This window comes from Myodes glareolus, chromosome 17, assembly GCF_982192425.1.
Source record: "Myodes glareolus chromosome 17, mMyoGla1.1, whole genome shotgun sequence".
NCBI classification, from domain to species: domain Eukaryota; kingdom Metazoa; phylum Chordata; class Mammalia; order Rodentia; family Cricetidae; genus Myodes; species Myodes glareolus.
This window is the reverse complement of record NC_142042.1, coordinates 59,045,456-59,067,078: the sequence shown is the minus strand read 5'-3', so window position 1 is coordinate 59,067,078 and position 21,623 is coordinate 59,045,456. Positions and strand designations below refer to the sequence as shown.

The window sequence follows — 21,623 nt, the reverse complement described above, 5'->3', positions numbered from 1 at the left end:
CCGTGACTGCGGTAACACTGCACACTCACTGCCGTGACTGTGGTAACACTGCACACTCACTGCCGTGACTGCGGTAACACTGCACACTCACACTGCGGTACCAGACCAGCAGTGATGGGCCCTTTGTGCTTAGGTCCACTGAGTGTCCTCTTGCTTAGAACTGGCCTGTCACTCCTCTTGCCACGTGTGAGGCTGGTTCTCATCCCAGTAGGGTGGTGTTTAGTGTTTCTAAGTTAATGTTATCTTAGCTGTCACTTAAAACTGCTGCTTATTTTCCGTCCTAAGGCCGTCACTGTGAAACCTTCCTGGATGTGTGTCCCCAGAAGCCTTGCCTGAATGGAGGGACTTGTGCGGTGGCTAGCAACATGCCTGACGGCTTCATTTGTCGGTGTCCCCCGGTAAGTGGCTTGCTGCTAATGTGAGGGATGCACCCTCTTCCATATGCTCTATGCAGCTGAGACTGAGCCTGTGTTTCTGAGCCCCCTAGAAGGGTGCTTGGGGGTTAGTACCATGAAGATAGTCTGGGTCTCCCCTGGGTTCAGTTGTTCAGATACTCTCCAGAATTAAGCTTCCCAGTCGTGTCTTTTAGCCTTTAGCGCATTAAGGGAAAGCCACAAGTTGTCTGATGTCCCCATAAGATGGGGCCTGTACCCCTGGTTCCCAGTCTTGCGGTGCTGTAGTCTCCCCAGGCATGCTGGGAGAAGCTCTCTTTGCTCCTATTCTTTAGCAGCGACTATTGGAGAGTGAACGCCTTCTCAAACTAGAAGAAAGCTTAATTTTAACCTTCCGCTGTGTGGACACCTTTGTCATTTCCAAAGGCTGGAAGTCCCCTACGCAGACTGTGCTGTGTGAGGTGACTCTAGAGGACACCTGTCCAATAGTAGTGACCTTAAAGTGAGAGCGTGCCACATTCGTCCTCACCATCTTAACCACGTGTCCAGTCTTTTATCTCCCTACAAGTAGAGGGGAGAGTGGGGCCAGCTCTTCAATCTTAACTGCCACCTTCATTTATCACTTCTTACAGGGGTTCTCTGGGGCAAGATGCCAGAGCAGCTGTGGACAAGTGAAGTGTCGGAGAGGGGAGCAGTGTGTGCACACTGCCTCCGGGCCCCGCTGCTTCTGCCCTAACCCCAAGGACTGTGACTCAGGTTGTGCCAGTAGCCCCTGTCAGCATGGAGGCACCTGCCATCCTCAGCGTCAGCCTCCGTATTATTCCTGCCGCTGTTCACCACCCTTCTGGGGCAGCCACTGCGAGCTCTACATGGTCCCCACCAGCACCCCGCCCACTACCTGTCTGAGCCAGTACTGCATTGACAAGGCCCGGGACGGCATCTGTGATGAGCTCTGTAACAGCCACGCCTGCCAGTGGGATGGAGGTGACTGTTCCCTCACCATGGAGAACCCCTGGGCCAACTGCACCTCCTCCCTCCGCTGCTGGGAACACCTCAACGGCCAGTGTGATGAGCAGTGCAACACCGCAGAGTGCCTGTTTGACAACTTCGAATGCCAGAGGAATAGCAAGACCTGCAAGTAAGAGCTCCGGACCTTCAGCAGCCGAGGGAGCTATCACTAACACACTCTGCCTCCTGTCCTTGCTCCTAACCCCTCTAGTGCCGCGGCCCCAGCCGCCCCTGCTTTTCAGATGGTGCCAACCCTGTTCCATCACACGCTGCCCTGTGTTTCCTTGCTGACAGAGGGCTGGGACTGCTCACTGCATAACCATCCCTCTCTCTGCCTCTCTCTGCCTTCTCACATGCTGCCCTTGCGACCTCCTGCGGGAAATAACCTTGGCAATGGCATTGCCACTCTCAGGCAGCCTCCAGCCTAGCCTGTCGCAGGATGGACGGACAGGTCTGTACCTCTCACCCTTTGCTTGTTCCTTTCTGTAAGAGTAGGCTTTCCGTCTGATTAGGGAGCATGACCTCTTAGGTCTCCTGGTCATCAGTGTTGCAGATATGGCCTTTATGGTAACTTTTCTATTAGTCATTGCCCTTAACACCTAGTGATTCGCAACAGCTTTGTGAGGCATAGGTTTTGTTAGTGATCTTTTCTGGAAGGTTAAAGATCTTGCCAGAACATGCATAGCTGTTTGAGACGCCTATTCTGTTTGAGGAGATGGCAAGTTCTACCAACTGATACAAGTAGCAAGGGGTTAGGGTGGGTGAAGAAAGGAGTGTAGGGAACCAGTTACACTTTTTTTACCTTTGAAGTTTTGATCCCTTGGCCTGACATTTTAGTGGCGAGTTATGTGTATGCATGTATACCTGTGTGTGGTTTTTGAGCAGGGTCCCAAATATAGGCTGGCTTTAAATTTCCGAATCTTGAACTCCTGATTCTCCTATTTGTACCTTCCCAAGTGCTGGGATTACAAGCATGTATCACCAGCTCCACACCCAGATTTTCCTTGGCATTTGAAGGAGGGTAGATAAGTTAGCACTCATATCCTGTGTGCACTTCTCCCTGCCCCCTACTCTCTGTAACTACCTCACTCCTGAATGAGAAAGAATGGACCACATGGGCACACTCCTCTAGAGCACTGAGATAGTCCAGGGTCTGGAACAAGCTGAGACATCTTCTACTTCTAGAACCCTTTGCTGCCTTACTAATGAGTTTGTGAAGTAGAGGGAAGTCTGAGCCAGGCTGAGTTTAGCCTCAGATGTGCATTCTTAGCGAGAATTCTGCTCATAGCATTGGCTGAGCGGGGCCCACTAAACACGTGCAGGATGATGAGCATATTACTCCTCATTCGGGAGGGGCCCATGGTGTTGGTATACATGATTCATGGAACGTTTCTCTGGGTATTGGGGTCTTGAAAATGAGCCAGAAAAGAGGGACAGGAAAGCCTGCAGTTGTCCCAGATGGGAAGCTAAGTGGAGCCTCAGTGTGTTCTGAGCGCCCTTCCCTGTCCTCCTCTCCCCTGACCAGGTATGACAAGTACTGCGCTGACCACTTCAAAGACAACCGCTGTGACCAAGGCTGCAACAATGAGGAATGCGGCTGGGACGGGCTGGACTGCGCTGCGGACCAGCCCGAGAACCTGGCAGAGGGCACCCTGGTCATCGTGGTGCTCCTGCCCCCCGAACAGCTGCTGCAGGATTCTCGCAGCTTCTTAAGGGCACTGGGTACCCTGCTCCACACCAACTTACGCATTAAACGAGACTCTCAGGGTGAGCCCATGGTGTACCCCTACTATGGCGACAAGCCAGCTGCCTTGAAGAAGCAGAGGATGTCACGCAGGTCCCTTCCGGAGGAGCAGGAGCAGGAGATAATAGGGTAGGTGTGAATTTTTGAACTTAGAAATACCAACAGGACTGCTGCTTCCAAGAGAGTCACAATGCTGAGCACTTTGATCCATAGTGCAGATAACCCATCAGAATGAAAAGTTTAGGTGGAATCTGCCTCCCTTAACACAAACATCCGTGCCACTTAGATGTAAGGACAAATGTCTGCCTTGATTGTGGGGTCCTGAGGAATAAGCTAGAGCAAGTAGAAGGCAGGTGCTGGAATGGACTTCTTAAATGCTGGGATTCTTTTCCCAGAGTAGCCTTCGCTCATGATGCATCATTTGAATTCATTATAGCCTCACCTTCAAGACACTTCGTTTCTGTGCTCGACGAGCGCAGTACTCCGCAGCTGTCCTGACATTCGTATCCCACTGTTTGCTGACATTCTTTAAGTTTTAGCCCCGCTGCTTGCTCTGACTACAGGCACCTAGAGAATGTGGGCCCACTGTATCTAGAGAGGCATATTTTTAGTGGAGCACTAAGTACCACTGTGCAGGTGGGCCGGGGTGAGGGGCAATGCCATCTTGAACCCAGAAGAGGGGAGCTCTGCAGACCAGCTGTTCCCCACCAGGAAGACTTACGTCAGGCAGAGTACAGGATGTGCGCCCTCCCGGGTGGGAATCCATGTTCAGCATCTAAAGGATCCTAGTTTCTGAGTCCTTCCCCAGGATTGGAAAGCTTGATGCAGGAGGAGGGAAAGGGGGTCACATGAGCCTTGTTCACTGAGCCGCCAGACCTGACCCTTCATCTCTTCCTGTCATCGCCCCCTTTCCTCTCCTCTCTGTCATCCCAAAGCTCCAAGGTGTTCCTGGAAATTGACAACCGCCAGTGTGTCCAAGATTCAGACCAGTGCTTCAAGAACACGGATGCAGCCGCTGCTCTCCTGGCCTCTCATGCCATCCAAGGGACCTTGTCCTACCCTCTGGTGTCTGTCGTCAGTGAGTAGCCTTGCTGTCGAAGGGAAAAGACTGGGAAAGGACCTCACTGGGGCTCACCCTTGCTGGTAAAACGTCCGTGTCTCTACAGCGCTGTCCCTGTCTGAACTTGCAGGTGAATTAGATGCTCCCAGAAACGCTCCGCTTCTCTACCTGCTCGCGGTGGCTGTTGTCATCATCCTCTTCATCATCCTGCTGGGGGTGATCATGGCGAAACGGAAGCGCAAGCATGGCTTCCTCTGGCTGCCTGAGGGCTTCACCCTTCGCCGAGACTCCAGCAATCACAAGCGCCGCGAACCCGTGGGACAGGATGCTGTGGGGCTGAAGTAAGAGGGTCCGCCAGTATGCCGCCATTCGCAGGATAAGCCCAGATGCGCAGAAAGGCACCGCTTCCTGAGTCATAATCTCACACTCTATGCTCTGCCTGTAGTCACCCTGAGCACAGCCCCTCATGGCTTGTCCAAGTCTCTGAGCGCAGCTGCGACTGTACTGTGCACACACGTCACGATGGCGCTCGGAGTCTTAGCTAGAGAACAGTTGGTGGTGGTGGGCCGACCAGGGCTGAATGCTCAGAAATGTCACAGGGAATATTGCTCATTGTGGCTGGTGAGACGGCTCAGTAGGCGAAAGTGCCCTCCACCAAGCCTGCTGACCTGAGTTTGGTCCCCAGTACCCACACGGTAGGAGAACAGAACTGACTTCCAGTTGTTCTCTGTGTAATGTGATTGCAGGGACTGAAGAGTTACCTCAGGAGTCAAGAGCATGAACTGACCTGGGTTTGGTTCCCAGCACCCGTGCTAGGAGACTTACAACCCTTGTAACTCCAGCTCCAGGGGAGCTGACCCCTTTGGCTTCTGCAAACTCCTGAACTCACATGTTCATGCACACACAGACAGATAATTTTTTGAACGAGTGATGTAACTTTTAAAAGTTACATCCTGTCAGGCCATGTCAGAGGGAAGCCTGGGAATAGGCAGGTCAAATGTTCAAAGCCACTACATTTGCTCAGCCATAACTTCTCTTGTTTTTTCCCTGGAATAATCATCAGAAATCTCTCAGTGCAAGTGTCAGAGGCTAACCTGATTGACTCTGGGACAAGTGAACATTGGGTTGATGATGAAGGACCCCAGCCAAAGAAAGCCAAGGTAAGCTGTCCAGGAAAAGTCCTGTTGCTGGCCTGGCCATCATGTAACCACATTCCAAGTGTAGCTCCTGCCCAAACAGTGGCTCTCCTAGATCCACGTGAACAGCAGGGACCTTTGGAGGGCAGACAGCACTGGCTGCCCATGTGTATTCTTCAGGGAGACCGTTTAAAACGGTAAACGCTAGCCTGCCTCTGGTAGTGTGTTTGCTGAGTCAGGACTGGGGGGTGAGTGCTCATGGTTCTCTTTACGGAGACATCTTCTATAGGAAGAGAGGGATTGCACAATGAAGAAAGCCAAGGCCACTGACTTCTGGGGAGGTAGCTCAGCGTGCTGGCTGAGAACAATGCTTCAAAGCAGGTCTTGCGGTCCTAGCATTCTGGAGGCTGAGGCAGGGGAATCTGAAGTTTGAGGCCAGCCTGAGATACCTCCAAAGTTAAACAAAACAAACAAATGAAAACATTGCTCTAGTCACACTGAAAACATGTCCAAGTGACAAGTCTCCAGTCTACAGACTGAGAAGGTTGTGTTTAGAGAGATATATGCATTCAGCAACAGTTAATGAAAAGGGAGGCCTGAATTTGAAAGACAGCAAGGAGGGATCTAGGGAGGATTAGAGGTAGGAAAGAGAAGGGAAAAATGGTGTAATTATATTATCAACCTCAAAAATATGGAAGAAGTAACAAGTAAAGACACATTGCTCTGGTCAGTCAGAACTGAATTTAGATTTAGAAACCTGCTACTTTATGGTGGTTACTTAAAACCTCTTTGTATTTAATATTCCTTGTTATAAAATAGCAGTGGTAATAATAATAATAACAACAACAACAGCTCTTTCCTGTCTGAGTTGTTGTGAGGAATCAATACAGCAGTTTCTAGAATGCCCCTTGCCTATATCCTATTACAGAGAGTTCAGTAAAGCACAGATGATTTTACATTCACATGGTCATTTCTCCTCATCCTCCCTCAGTGCTTGCTCTTGATTGAGTACTCTGTTAGTGCAAGCTGGCAGCCTTGAACAAGGTTTATTCTTCCTCTTCAAGAACCTTCCAGTTGAAAGAAAAGCAAACTATTGCATGTTTTCTCTCACATAAACAATCTATATTTAACTAATACAGAGCTAGATAGGGCAGGAAAACTATATGCAAGGGAGGGAGCAAGGAAAGGGGTGTGGGGCGACTGTATCAGCAAGGTATAATGATCTGTTTGTAAAGACACAGTATTTAATAAACTAATTGTTTTCAAGGAAGATGACTGACATCTGCTGTTAAGTGCCGTGTGGCACGGTCAGCTGAGTAAAAGGGTCAGCTCTTTAAGGTCCACAAGAATTAAAATCTAATTCCATATGAAGCACAAGTAAGCGTCAAACAAAAAGTTGGAGGGGACTGTTGTAGACAGAGACCCAGAAATGAGACTCTGATGCTTCAAGGATTTGAAAGTAGCCTATTAGGGCTAGAGCCTAGAGTCTGGGGGAATCCTGAGATGCACCAGCGTGACTGGGAACCACAGCGGAGAGCAGTGGGAAGCCGCAGTGGTAGTGATGTGGACAGTTAGAGTGGGAGGAGAGGGAACACGGAGTGAAGGCCAAAAGAGGTGGTGGGAGACTGCCACTCCTCAGCCCCGTCCGCAGCTTCAGAAGGGCTCGGGCTAATGAGGGAAAACTATTTTCCCTATCCAGGCTGAAGACGAGGCTTTGCTCTCAGAAGATGACCCCATTGATCGTCGCCCTTGGACTCAGCAACACCTTGAAGCTGCAGACATTCGCCGGACTCCGTCCCTGGCGCTCACCCCTCCGCAGGCAGAGCAGGAGGCGGCTGTGTTGGACGTGAATGTCCGAGGCCCAGGTCAGTACTGGGCCTTACCTCTTTAATTCTGCGTGGTTGTTTAGCCTTTCTCCCTCTGCCCAGGTGTCCCTGCCAACTCCACAGACGCCAACCGAGCTTGAGGAAGTGTATGTGTGAGAAACACACCTGTGGGGGAATTGTGAACCTGGGCATGATGAGGCTGATTGCTTAGTGAGTCCGTGTGTTTGCCATGGAAGCCTGACCTCCCAAGTGTAAGCCTCGGAATCCATGTAAAAGTCAGATAGAATTGTCCTCCGGCCTCCACAAGCATGTCATGACATATGTGTTTGCAAGCATGCGTGCACACACACACACACACACACATACGGTGATTTATGTGCTATGGCATATGTTCATGTACATGTAACAAGGTAGATAAATATGTAAGTATTTTTAAATTTTGGGCTAAAGACCAGGGCTCAGTGGTTAAGAATACTTGTTGCTCTTACAGAGGACCTGGATTCAGTTTCCAGCACCCGTATGGTGACCCCCAACTGTCTGGAACTCCAGTTCCAGAGGATCCAACACCATTTTCTGACCTGCATGGACACTACATACACACGGTACAGAGATACATGTAGGCAAAACACTAAATAAATCCTTAATTTTTAAAATTAAAAATGCAGATTTCAAAGAAAGGAAAGGATTGGGCATTGCTTCACATACAACATACTGAAAGCAAGCACGCTATTTAAATGCGTTAGATTTTAGGGGGACAGAAACATAGTGTCTGTCTTCGTCACTGTTCTGTTGCTGTGAGGAGACACTGACCACGGCAAAGGAGTAAAGAGACACTGACCACGGCAAAGGAGTAAAGAGACACTGACCACGGCAAAGGAGTAAAGAGCCACATGCTGACAGGCAGGCAGGAAGAGAAAGACAGACACAGATCAGAGAGAGAGAACCCAACGCAGAGGGCTGGAACACGCTCAGCTGTCAGATCTCTGGCTGCACAGCCTGAGGACAAGTTCTGGTCTAAAGGGCCTGGCATGGGCTTTTGGAACCTCAGTGATAGACCTCCTTCAACAAGAGCACACCCCTAGTCCTTCTGAAAAAGTGCCACCTCCTGGTATCAACGCCTTCAAATATATGAGTCTTCTGGGGGCCATGCTTACTCAGGTCACCACAGTATCCCACAATAGAGCTTAGAGAACTAATGTCGTTCCTGTCTTAGGCACAGAGCTGTATTTATATTGTCTATTTTAAATGTTGTCTGGTTTAAGGCATCATCATCTCACTTAAACTCAAGCAGAAAAGCTTGTTTAGCATAAGGAGGCGCCTCCAGATCCGAAGGCGGCTGCTTTCATTCCCGTCACATGACCGGCGTTGGCATGTCCAGCCTGTCACAGTTACTACAAGCACAAGGGACTCACTTCCCATAGCATGATGGTGTTCAGCAGAACGACTCTAGTAATGGGCTAACTTCCTGCTCTTTGGTCACGCTTGGCGCTTTTCCTTCCTGCAGACGGGTGTACCCCGCTGATGCTGGCCTCTCTCCGAGGAGGCAGCTCAGATCTGAGCGATGAAGACGAAGATGCTGAGGACTCTTCTGCCAACATCATCACAGACCTGGTCTACCAGGGTGCCAGCCTTCAGGCGCAGACAGACCGGACCGGTGAGATGGCCCTGCACCTCGCAGCCCGCTATTCTCGGGCTGATGCTGCCAAACGCCTCCTGGATGCCGGTGCAGATGCCAATGCTCAGGACAACATGGGCCGCTGTCCTCTTCATGCTGCGGTTGCAGCAGATGCCCAAGGTGTCTTCCAGGTAAAGACCTCAAGAGTTGGTTTGAATGTGAGGGATGAGGTGGCTCGGTGGACAGGCCTGTCATGGTTTTTTTCTATGGCTTTGATAGAGCACCACAGCAACTCCTAATTGACTTTAATGAGGCTGTGCGTCCAGAGGGTTCACAGGGCTGTTGTGGGGTGGTGTGGTGGCAGGGGCAGCAGAGAGCTCACACCTTGAACCGCAGGCAGGAGGTAGAGAGCAGCTGTGAGGGGTACAAGACCTGTCCTATTACATACTTCCTCCAGTGAGACTGTATCTCCTAATCCTTCCCAATTGCCCACCAACCAGCGTCCAAATCATCAGATGCCCCTGAGACTTACTGGGGACATCTCGTTCACACCACCACAGAGCTCTTGCCTCAAATCCTGAAAACCCGAGTTCAGTCCCCAGGATCCACAGAGTAAAATGAGAGAACTGATTTGATTCCTGTAGGTTGTCCTCTGACCTCCACGTGTGTATTATAGCACAGACATGCCTGCACACACACTAAGATAACTTTCATAGGCCTGTAATGTTTTAGTTTTACTAAAACACGTATTGTCTCACTAAATTCTTTCAGAAGTCTTTGTGAAATTAGTTATGCTTGACAGAAAAGGGAGGAAAGCCAGCTGACCTACTTTAAGTAGTCAGAGAGTGATTCGGGCAGCAGCAGGGTTCTGAATCTCTTTCAGCAGTATTTGGATGTACGAAGATGCCTCACAACGCACAGGTCAGATGGCAACAGGAAGTGGTCCAAACCTTTTGGCCAGTGTTAGCCCTCTCTATAGCTCTGCCTGCCTGTGGTCCTGCAGCTGAGCACCGGCATGAGTTGACAGTGTGTTCCCTGATACATATGATTGTATCCTGATGAGGAAACTGAAAATGTTCTGGATGACCGACTTCAAGCTGTACACAGGATTGAAGCTGTGATACCCACCCCACCCCCACCCCCACCCGCACAGCACACACATTTCCCTTTTCTTAGAGACCAGAACAGCTTCCTAATGGGCCAGTATGTCCTAGTCGGCTATCAGTGGGTCACCTGTTGATTCAGCAAATACTTAACGATTAGCCATTGTAGTGCCTAGGGCAAGAAGATAATACAGTTCCGCTGCCCTCAGGGACCCCAGGGTGGCCTCCCTCAGATGCTTTTCTTTCATGGTTTTCTTCATCTAAGGGACTCTTTCTTTGCTTCTCTCCCAGATTCTGATCCGCAACCGAGTGACAGACCTCGATGCCAGAATGAATGACGGTACTACACCCCTGATCCTGGCCGCCCGCCTGGCTGTAGAAGGGATGGTGGCTGAGCTGATCAATTGCCAAGCAGATGTGAATGCAGTGGACGATCACGGTAGGGACAAGGACTGGGGTTCAGGCTCTCGTCTGCAAAGCGCATCTCTAAGCAAGAGAATTGTTACATGCCCCTAAGAGAACTTCCTCGGGTCTGAATCCATTGGAGAGTCCCCCCCACTCTATTTTCTTACCCATCACTCATACAGTCTTCCTTCAGTATTTTAGACTCAAAGAGTTGAGACAGTAGGAATCCCTAGATTAAGATGAGAAGTTTGGGGGCTTTTTTGTTTGTTTGTTTGTTTGTTTGTTTTGTTTGTTGTTTTGTTTGAGGGTTTTTGGAATGCATGAAAAGTTTGCCTGAGTGGGTTCCTTGCCATAACTAATATGGGAGTGAGTTCACTAGGAGCTGTGAGATGTCCTAAATATGCACTTAGTGTAAAATAAATGTTCACTGTCTTTGGTACATGAAGGTTGTGCTTGTGGAGGACATGCATATTACACACCAGGGATCCTTTACCCAGGGGCTTCTAGCCTGTTCAGGAATATTCTGAGAGCACAAGGAAAGAAAATACAACCGCTGGCTTCCTGCTGCTCCCCAGGGAGTTCAGACTTCCCTTTAAAAAAAACAAAACAAAACAAACAAACAAACAACCCAAACCCACAGTGCTTTCCTTAGTGCCGGTCTACTCTTCCCTGTGCTTATAAAATACTGTTCCTGCAGGAAAATCCGCCCTCCACTGGGCAGCTGCTGTCAATAATGTGGAGGCCACTCTCCTGCTGTTGAAGAATGGGGCCAACCGAGACATGCAGGACAACAAGGTGAGCGCAGAGCCCTAGGATGCTCTTAGCAGTGTTGATTTCGGAGGCCACTTGTGGAGGCTTTTTGGCATAGCCAGGTCCAGAGACCCTGCAGGAAAAGAGGAGGCTTATTGGGCGGAGCCCCTGCCTGTTGTGTGCTCAGTCATCACGCTGTCCTGAAAATAACTTGGCATGACCCTCCTCCTTCCCCCCCAGCAGTCCTCCGCTCCGGATGCACTCTCCTTCGCGCTTGCCACCACTTCTCGCATTCTTTCCTTGCTCTCTGTGTGGTTCTCGGTTTTTCTGTCCTTGGATACCACGGGGCATTTCTGTCTGAGCTGCATGCCATGGTCCCCTCCTTTATTCCTTTTTCATGTACTTCTTTTCCTTTCTTTAGTTCTTTCTTGTCCCACCGCCTCTCTCCTGCATTCTGCATTCTTTGCATACTTTGGTTTCTCCTGCTCTCTTTCTTATCTGTAACCCGGTTTCCTCTTAGCTTGTTGATAAGCTGGTCTCTCTCAAAGGAATCCCCGGCTCAGCAGCCTGCTCTATTTCACTGATTCCTTTGTGTGAAGATGGTGCTCCTGAGAGTACAGTGAGTCCTTTGGGAGAAATGAGATCTCTGCGGAAATCAAAGATACGCATTCTACATAGGACGATGTCTGGATGTCACAGCATTGAAATTTTCTAGGGGAAGCATTTAGAAAACAAATACTAAAGAGATAAAAGAGTAAAGGTTAGAAACCTTCTTAGGTTCTCTGGGTATTGAAATGTGTTCTTGGGTCTTTCTTCAGGAGGAGACACCTTTGTTCCTTGCTGCTCGGGAGGGAAGTTATGAAGCAGCCAAGGTCCTGTTAGACCATTTTGCCAATCGGGACATCACAGACCACATGGACCGCCTTCCCCGGGATGTGGCTCGGGATCGCATGCACCATGATATTGTTCGCCTTCTGGACGAGTATAATGTGACTCCGAGCCCTCCAGGGACTGTGCTGACATCTGCTCTGTCGCCTGTCCTTTGTGGGCCCAACAGATCTTTCCTCAGTCTGAAGCACACCCCGATGGGTAAGAAGGCCAGACGGCCCAACACCAAAAGCACCATGCCCACGAGCCTGCCCAACCTCGCCAAGGAGGCCAAGGATGGCAAGGGGAACAGGAGGAAGAAGTCTCTGAGCGAGAAGGTCCAGCTGTCCGAGAGCTCGGTGACCTTATCCCCTGTCGATTCTCTCGAGTCTCCCCACACATACGTTTCTGACACCACATCCTCTCCCATGATCACGTCCCCTGGAATCTTGCAGGCCTCACCCACCCCGCTGCTGGCTGCCGCTGCCCCAGCTGCACCAGTGCATGCACAACATGCGCTGTCTTTCTCTAACCTTCATGAGATGCAGCCCCTGGCTCCCGGAGCCAGCAACGTGCTTCCCTCGGTCAGCCAGCTGTTGTCCCACCACCACATCATCCCCCCAGGCAGTGGCAGTGCAGGAAGCCTGGGCAGGTTGCATCCAGTTACTGTCCCAGCAGACTGGATGAACCGTGTGGAGATGAATGAGACCCAGTACAACGAAATGTTTGGCATGGTCCTGGCTCCTGCTGAGGGAGCCCACCCTGGCATAGCTCCCCAGAGCAGACCACCAGAGGGGAAGCACATCTCCACCCAGCGGGAGCCCTTGCCCCCCATCGTGACTTTCCAGCTCATCCCGAAAGGCACCATTGCCCAAGCAGCTGGAGCTCCCCAGACGCAGCCCGCCTGCCCTCCAGCTGTCTCAGGCCCCTTGCCCCCTATGTACCAGATCCCAGAGATGGCCCGTTTACCCAATGTCGCTTTCCCGCCTACCATGATGCCCCAGCAGGAGGGACAGGTAGCTCAGACCATTGTCCCAACCTACCATCCATTCCAGGCCTCCGTGGGGAAGTACCCCACACCCCCTTCCCAGCACAGCTACGCCTCCTCAAGTGCTGCTGAGCGAACCCCCAGTCACGGAGGTCACCTCCAAGGTGAGCATCCCTACCTGACACCATCCCCAGAGTCTCCTGACCAGTGGTCTAGCTCTTCCCCCCACTCTGCTTCTGACTGGTCAGATGTGACCACCAGCCCTACTCCCGGAAGTGGTGGAGGAGGTCAGCGGGGACCTGGAACACACATGTCTGAGCCACCGCACAGCAGCATGCAAGTTTACGCGTGAAGAGCCTGCCTCAGGCGTGGAGACAGAAGTGCCTATCATTCGTGCTGCTGAGGAACAAATGAAGGTTATCCGAAGAGAAATGAAGAAACCTCTGTAACAGCTTTTGGAGGCAGGAGAGAAGATGCTCCACTTCCTGACAAGCGAGAGAAGCATTATTTTCATCTTCACTGAATTTCTCTGTGGTTTTAGGGGGAAGACTCCCTCCTACTAATCTTTGACCAGCAGGCGAGTTCGTGGAGATGCAAGATGAACACAAACCTTGAGGCCCACTCTTCTTTTTGGAGAATGCAAAGGATGCCTTTTCTAGCCCAGACACTCTTGCAGCTTGAACATCATTTTAAGCCCTGGGGCGTCTGTATCCGGGAGAAGATTCTGCTCTAGAATTGGATTGGGACTCGTCCCTGGGGTTCTGCCCAGGTCAGCCTGTCTTATCTTCTCAACCCTGGAAATGACCTTGACTTCTCTTGGTGCTTCCCTCTCTGCACCTGTCCGCCTGTAATAGGCAAGACTTTTGTGCTTTTAATCATTCCTACCCTGGAAAACAATGGCAGCCTCTTGTTCCCACATGCCCAGCACCCCAGTGGAGCCTCACAGGGTTTCCTCTGGGTATGACTCTCAGCCTTGGCCTGTGAAGTATGCTTCTATGGCAAACGCACACGCTGCAGTCTGCATGTTTTGTTCCAGAAGGAAGGAGAAAGTGAAATATTCGGAGGATAGGACACCCCTTCAGAACCTGCACCTTAATTCTCTCCCCCGCTTGTGGGTGTGGGCCCCATACCCACTCACCAGGGGAAAGGGTATGAGTTGTTCTTCAGTTTGTTGGCCTAGTCTGTGTAAAAGTGTACTCTAGGAGACCTGGGTACTATGATATTCCCATTTTGTTGTAAATCAGGAAAAGTGGGGAAATGTTGGAATGACCAAGAGATAAGCTAACTCATTCAAGAAGCAATTGCCCACCTCCAGGCCCTCCATTGACTGCCACTGTGAAGCACATTTATCCCCAAATCTTAGAACTCATTGATCCAGCGGATGAAGGTACTCTTGGCTGCTGCACTGATTCTCATAGATGCCCTTGCAATTTAGGACCGAACTTGCCTGAGACTCAGGGGACCCAATGACTGCCGCCTGCCTTCTGACCAGTTTTCTTTCAGGTCAGAGGCTGGTTTATCAGTTTCCCTCCACGCTATGTGGTCTGAGTTATCGGTGCACACAGTGGGTTCTCAATAAAGACACGGGATCTGTGTTCATGTTGCGGGAGTGGAGAACGGACAGTCAGCCTCCTGGGCACACGTGATGAAGCAGCCTCTACTTCCCTTTGCTGCGTTCCCTTCCTCCCCTAAAGTCCCCTTCAGCTGACGATGGCTGAGACTTGCTTGCTTGTGTTCAGGTTAAGATTGTACCTCATCCAAACCTGCTTCCCGTGCTGTGGTCTCAGCAGCTTCCTGGACTCTCGAGAGCAGAAGTGTTTTTGTCATCTGTAAAACTAGGATGGTCATTTTCTCCTCTTCCCCCTTAGGCAGTTCCTAGTTGGCCCTGCGGCCACACCATCACTTCCCCCAGGGCCATGATGCCCATGACACAAGGCTCATGAGTTCTGCTGGAGCATTGTGTATATTAGTAGGTGAATCACCTGGGGGGTTGTTTGTTTTAGGGTTTTTGTTGTTTTAATAATAGTCTTTATTCCTGCAATAGTTGAAATAAGTGCCCCCCCACTCATTCGTCAGTTTGTAATCCCTTATAGTAACTCTGTATCTGTTACCATGGTAGTCTATAAACAGGTGGGGATTTTTACTCCCATCCAAGTTCATGCAATCAACAAAAGCAATGTGTTCCATCCTGGTCTGTGGCAAAGTAAGTTTGGTCACTCAGTTCTGTTCTCCTGTGGTAGCATCATCAGCCCACTGGGTTTTATTACCCTAAGTGGTGACTGTCTCCCCCAAGGACCATCAGTCCCAGACTAAGAGAACCTGTGTGTGTGTGCACCTCTTCCCCCTCCCCAGCTCTAGTGCCACTGCCTGGGAGCACCTCTAATCCAGCCACTGGGTCTGCGATCCACTGCTCCTTCCCCAGACACAATGGAGAACAAACTTGCTGCTTCTCCTTCCAGGGTCTCTCAGAGTGGATCCTTTGGGTTTAGGAGGAGGGATGTGAAAGCTGCCATTACAGACCCCAGGCCGCAGAGATGAGGACAACACTGCCAGTTAAGCATCCGGTCCATCCCGTGGATGTTAGAACTCTTGACCTGTGTGACGTCTAGGAGGGCAGAGGGATGGGCAATCCCTTTCTCATGGGATCTGAATCAGAGGCTAAATTCGTATGGAACACCACCCTTAGTCCATGCATAGATCCCTGTTTTGGATTTATTTTAATTTCTATGAATTCTTCCTTTCTTTGACTTCCACCTGCCTTTGAGGATTTTTTAAAATTTGTTCTTTTTTTGTTTTAAGCATCGTTTTCTGACTTATGCAATGGTGGGGGGATTGAAGGAAAGAGACTGAGTTAAAGATTTCAGTGAAAGGCTTCAACACAGTCACATCACTTGGTTAAACGTGGACACTTGTAAGACTTTCATAGGAAAGAACCAAAGGTGTAATGTCTGTTAGCATGTGGTTCCAGAACCCAGACTTTAACCAGCGTGTTGAATGTATGAGGACTGCTTGGAAGGACACGCGTCTATGTCCTGAGGCCCCCACCCATAACTGTTTTGGTACTATGGCAACCTCCTTTGTACATGTCCCTGAAAGTGAAATTATATCTGTTTGTATGAGAAACTCAGTAACCAGAAAATGACTGCATGTTCCTGACTGAACATAGGAAGGAAAGTGCACACTGTTTTTACTTTTAAGATTTTTCATTCTAAAAGTAGTTTAAGATGAAATTTATATGAAAACATTTTTATCACAAAATAAAAAAAAGGTTCCATGTCAAGGCTCAGTGGAGTCACACGCTGCCCTTTTCCGACTCTGCCCTTGTTCTGCAGTGATCACCTCAGAGAGTCATAGCTGGTGGGAGAGACTTCATTTTCTTCTTCCCAAATCCTAAAAAGCCTGGTGCTGGAGTTCTCTGATTTCCTTGTCTAGTTTGATCTTAAATAAATGCTTCTGAGGGGAAAGTTTCCATCCATTCAGAAGCATCTTAACACGGAGCCACTGTCCCACACCCCCACCCTAGTGACCAACAGACAACTGTGGACCACACCCCCACCATAGTGACCAACAGACAGCTGCGGACCACACCCCCACCATAGTGACCAACAGACAGCTGTGGACCACACCCCCACCATAGTGACCAACAGACAGCTGTGGACCAAGTGCCTCCAGCCAAGTGGAGAGTATTTGCTGGAGCAAGAGTTGAGAATTGGTATAGAAAAAAATCCTACTGATGGGTTTACCTGAACACCGTTGGTTTGAACGGACTTTTGTGTAGGATATAACATATAGGGTTATAAAATAATAACAAGTGCGTTTATTGTTAGAGACAGTCAGTGAGACATGCACACGCGCTCTTGGTGCTGATGCAGTGTGGTGGCGGTGGTCTCATAGCAACCCTCCCATCCTGCTTTTTTCCATGTTCTCTTTTACACACACTTCTAAGTCATGTGTTCATGTTTATAAATAATAATAGATTTTTTTCTGAAGTAACATGATTAAAAATCTTAGGAGATACTTTGGTTAAGATACTTTTAATAGGTGTGAAGTCTTCACTCACAGTTACTCCATAAGTATTACAATTGTACATAAAACACATTGGCCTCCATGCGGGTTTTATATTGGAGTATGGAGAAAATTATTAAGCACTTAAGGGTGACGACACACGGGCTGCTTTCTCAGAACTGGAGTTGCCTTTCGCAGACTTTTGTGGTACTGGATCTTCCTCGGAGGACACTGACATCCCACTGAGCTCACTGAGTTCCAGTTGTGCAGGGCTCCAGCCGATAGGACTGGATTCTGGTCCGTGATCATGTGAGGAAAGGAAGTGAGTTGTCCCCCTCAGTCAAGCGTCCAAATAGCCTGGCACCCCAAGAACCTGGACCGGCTCACATCAGATTGAAGAATGAAGTAGGCAGCCTTTTGTAACACCGGCACGCTGTCTGGGATGTGGGATGTTAGTGATCTACTTAGTGCCTCTAGTGCCTGCCTCTGCCTCGTAGAGGGAGAAGGTTAGAGAGAAACAGACTACAATGTTTCTTTTGGCACAGACTATAGTAAACGACTTTCAAGTGCACACACATTCAGATTAGGGTAATTTAAAGTTTATTTACAAGGGAATGAAACAGACAGATGACTGTATTCCCAGCACTTAGGAAATGAAGGCAGGAGGATTCCAAGGTTTTAATTTCATCCTCGACTGTATAGCGAGTTCAAGGCAAGCCAGGTTTACACAAGACCTTGTCTCAGTGAGGAAGAACGTGTGCATGCGTGAGTATTAGAGGTACAACCGTCAAGTGCAGAGACCCCTGGTAGCATTAGCAAACCTATTAACTCGAGTACAAAGGACTAGAAGTCAAGGGGAGTTACTGGAAGCTGCGCAGCACAGATGCCAAGGCACACAAGGAGCCTTATGCACCTCTCAGAGGAAACCAAGGAATTAATAACCAGATCTCAGTCCCTTTCCCACCCCACTCTGAGAGACTGACTGATCCAAGTGCAAGCCCAGAGTCAGGCCAAAGCTTGAGCGGTGAGGAGAGTGGACCTGAATGTGTAAACTCTCCCTCAGTCATGTCCTCCAATCACATTTTTTTGTGTAAGCCCGCCCTCAGTCATGTTCCCCAATCACATTCTTGGTGTAAGCCCACCCTCAGTCATATCCTCCAATCACATCTTTGGTGTAAGCCCACCCTCGTCATGTCCTCCAATCACATTCTTGGTGTAAGCCCTTCCTCGGCATTGTCCTCCAATCACATCCTTGGTGTAAGCCCGCCCTCGTCATGTCCTCCAATCACATTCTTGGTGTAAGCCCTTCCTCAGACATTGTCCTCTAATCACATTTTTGATAGCCTCCCTGCTGGCCTGTCACTGGTTATCAATGCAGGAAACACAAAGCAAAAGGAATCATGTGTCCATAATCCTGACGAAACTGCCTTACTTGGCCCGCTACTGTGTTTCCTTACCATAGCCATTGACAGCCCAACCTGGAGTCAGTCCAGCAGCTGGGTGGGTAATGGTAATTCTTCAAGTCCTACAAAAAAGATGAAATGGCCCAGTAGGCCAAGGTGCTCGCCACCACCGCTGACAACCCGAGTTCCATTCCAGGGCCCCCCGTGGTGGAGAAGAGAACCAACTCCTACAAGTTGTCCCTGGACCTCTACGCGTGCCATAAAGGAAAACATGAAATGAAGAAAATTAGAGATCCATCTTACTTATAGATTTAAAAAATCTAAATCAACTGTTGCCTAGCCAAAACTGCAATAGTTTTCTGTTTTTGCTTTCTGTCACCGTGGGAAAACAGTCACCAAAAGCAACTTGAGGAGGAAAAGGTGTATTTCTGATTACAGTTTAGGATGGGAAGTCAAGGCAGGAAGCCGGGAGCAGGAACTGAAGCAGGGGACGTGGCTGCTGACTGATGTAATTTTTGTGACCTGCTCAGTTTCCTTTCTTACACATCCCAGGACCACCTGCCCAGGGTGGCACCACACACACAGTGAGCTGGGTCTGCTCACATCAGTCATTGGTCAAGAAAATGACCCAGAAACTTGTCTGCGGGACAATCTGAGGTTTCTTCGCTAGCTTGTGCCAGGTGACAAAAGTAATCATCACAAATGGGTATTAAAGAATTCCGTCATGACCAGGAACTCCCTCTCCCGCAAGGGAATGGCTGCTAAGAAGTGTATCAATAGGGTTGGAGAGATGGCTCAGTGGTTAAGGTCACTAGTTACTCTTCTAGAGGAACTAGATTCGAATCCCAGCATCCACATGGTGGGTGGCTCACAACTGTCTGAAACTCCAGTTCCAAGGGATCCATTGTCCTCTTCCAGTCTCCGGGGATGCCACATGCACATGGTGCATAGACATACATGTAGACAAAGCACCCATAAACATAAAATAAAAATAAATAAGTGTATCAATAGATACCACCACATCAAGAAAACTCTTAATCTCTGCAGTAAAATTACATCTTCATGTAAAAATTATGATGAAATACAACAGAATTCCAGGGAGCTTTGCAAAGTTAAGGATCTACTACAATCTAAAACATGCCATGCTCAGTGGTGAAAGTATAAATCTGCAAGTGAGATTAAACACGGGGTCTAGCTGTCCTCCATGCCCTGTACTCGACGTGATCTTATTGAGACCCTTTGATTATATACACTTAGGTAGAGAGAATCGTCAAACCCCACCCAAGCTCCCGGAATTTGTCCCCACTGCAGAGAATGAATACAAGCGAATGTGAAGATATCGCTGTGGGGTGACTGACTTGTGAAGGGGCAAGAATTCGGAGCTGTCTTAATCTGAAAAGAACATTGAGGATCACGAGTTCGAGGCTACTCTGGGCTACATAGCAAGACCCTGTTTCAAATACAGGGAGGGGTGGCTGGAGAGATGGCTCAGTGGTTAAGAGCACTTGCTGCCCAATCATGAGGCTCAGATCTGGATCCCAGCACCTACATACCAGCAGATGCCTGTAACTCAGGTCTGAAAGGATGGAGACAGGAGCTCAGGGCTTGCTAGCCTTTTGGGTCTACCTGAGAAAGCACCAGCCTGGGGGTCAGGGAGAGACCTAGCTTCAAAGAAGTAAGTGGAGAGAGAGAGGGTATCCAGTGCCACACGTGCATAGGCATGCGCAGACACACATGCTCACACACACTTAGACACACACATAGAAATCAATCCTTTTAAAAGGCTCATTATAGTTGCTCTTGTTGCTGGCACTCTGCTAAGCTTCATCAGTAGACTGAGTTGGAGAGATTCAGGGCTAAGGCATAAGACATGTCCCTTCTCGGTTCTAGTAGTTCCACAGACTCTCCCTGCACTATTTCAAGGGGCTTCCCAAGTGCCAGGCTCTCAGAATGTTATTTTTTTTAATCGTGTGTGTGGTTGTGTGTGTGGTATGTGTGTGTGGATTGTGTATGTGTGTTTGTTGTGTGGTTGGGTATGTAATGTGTGTGCATAGTATGTGTGTGTGTGGTTGTGTGTGTGTGGTGTCTGTGTGGTATATGTGTGCAGTGTATGGTTTTGTGTGTGTGGTTGTGTGTGTGTGTGTGTGTGATATGTGGTTGTGTCTGTGTGGTTTGTGTGTGTGTGTGGTGTGGTGTGGTTGAGTGTGTGGTGTCTGTGTGGTATATGTATGCAGTGTATGGTTCTGTGTGTGGTGTATGGTTCTGTGTGTGTGTGTGTGTGTGTGTGTGTGTGTGTGTGTAGTATATGTGTGTGAGTACAAGCAGAGGTCAGAACAGGAGACAGTCGTCTTTCTCTTTTCCTGCCCCCTTACTGCCTTGAGGTAGGGTCTCTTACTGACGGGGAAACTCACCATGTCCCATAGGCCGGCTGGCCTGCAAGCACTTGGATCTGCCTGTCCCCAGCCCTCAATTCTGGGGTTGCAGGAATGCACAGCCATGCCCCACTTTCGACGTGGGTACTGGGGATTCAAACTCAGGGCCTGCAGCCTTGCAGGCTCACCCACTGAGCCATCTCCCTACCCCCTGAAGTGTTGATATTTTTGACAATTAAAAGCAGATTTGTTTCCAGTTACTAAACATACTCAACCTCACTAACAGTCTAAGAATGCAAATTAAATATTGATCTATATCTTTTTCTAGTGAAAATCTTAGATAATATGCTATTATTATATTGTATGGAAAATGGGTCTCAGGTGCCCGTGCATCTACTGGCATGTGCTGCTAGTTAGGTGTTCCTAACTCTACTATGTAAAAGCCAAATGCACAGTGTGGCTGATTCTTCATTTGTAAAGAACACGATTTTTAAGGGTGAGTCAATAACATTAATAGGAACACTTTTACTTTTTTTTTTTTTTTTTTTTTTTTTGGTTTTTCAAAACAGGGTTTCTCTGTGGCTTTGGAGCCTGTCCTGGAACTAGCTCTTGTAGACTAGGCTGACCTCGAACTCACAGAGATCTGCCTGCCTCTGCCTCCCGAGTGCTGGGATTAAAAGCATGCGCCACCACCATCCGGCCTCACTTTTATTTTCTTTAATTCATTTACATTCCAGCCCAATGGAAAGAGTGTCAAGGGGGAAAAGATGTGCGTGTTCTTATACAAACACATATATGAATTGTTGAAAATGCCTACATATTTGTTCATATTTACTAGCATATTGTAGAAAGATTTTCAAACAAGATAAATGCAGAGCTTTTGAATGGCAGCCCTGTGTCTACGGCACAGGAGGGAAAGGGTCAGGTTAGTAACTCATGCATGCTGCAG

At 49.0% G+C, this 21,623-nt stretch overlaps 1 protein-coding gene across 2 annotated transcripts in view; it reads left to right on the top strand.

The window, feature by feature from the left end:
- Notch2 (notch receptor 2) overlaps positions 1-16,174 on the top strand; it is a 141,201-nt gene extending 125,027 nt beyond the window's left edge. For both annotated transcript variants that reach the window (XM_085677934.2, XM_085677935.2), the window contains exons 24-34: positions 286-398; positions 1,025-1,530; positions 2,926-3,273; positions 4,080-4,222; positions 4,335-4,545; positions 5,268-5,364; positions 7,040-7,205; positions 8,671-8,972; positions 10,176-10,323; positions 10,987-11,084; positions 11,858-16,174. In XM_085677934.2, the coding sequence (XP_085534060.2) occupies positions 286-398; positions 1,025-1,530; positions 2,926-3,273; positions 4,080-4,222; positions 4,335-4,545; positions 5,268-5,364; positions 7,040-7,205; positions 8,671-8,972; positions 10,176-10,323; positions 10,987-11,084; positions 11,858-13,246 (3,521 nt within the window). In that variant the 3' untranslated portion in view covers positions 13,247-16,174. The remainder of the gene's footprint in view (positions 1-285; positions 399-1,024; positions 1,531-2,925; positions 3,274-4,079; positions 4,223-4,334; positions 4,546-5,267; positions 5,365-7,039; positions 7,206-8,670; positions 8,973-10,175; positions 10,324-10,986; positions 11,085-11,857) is intronic.
- The last annotated feature ends 5,449 nt before the right edge of the window (positions 16,175-21,623 follow it).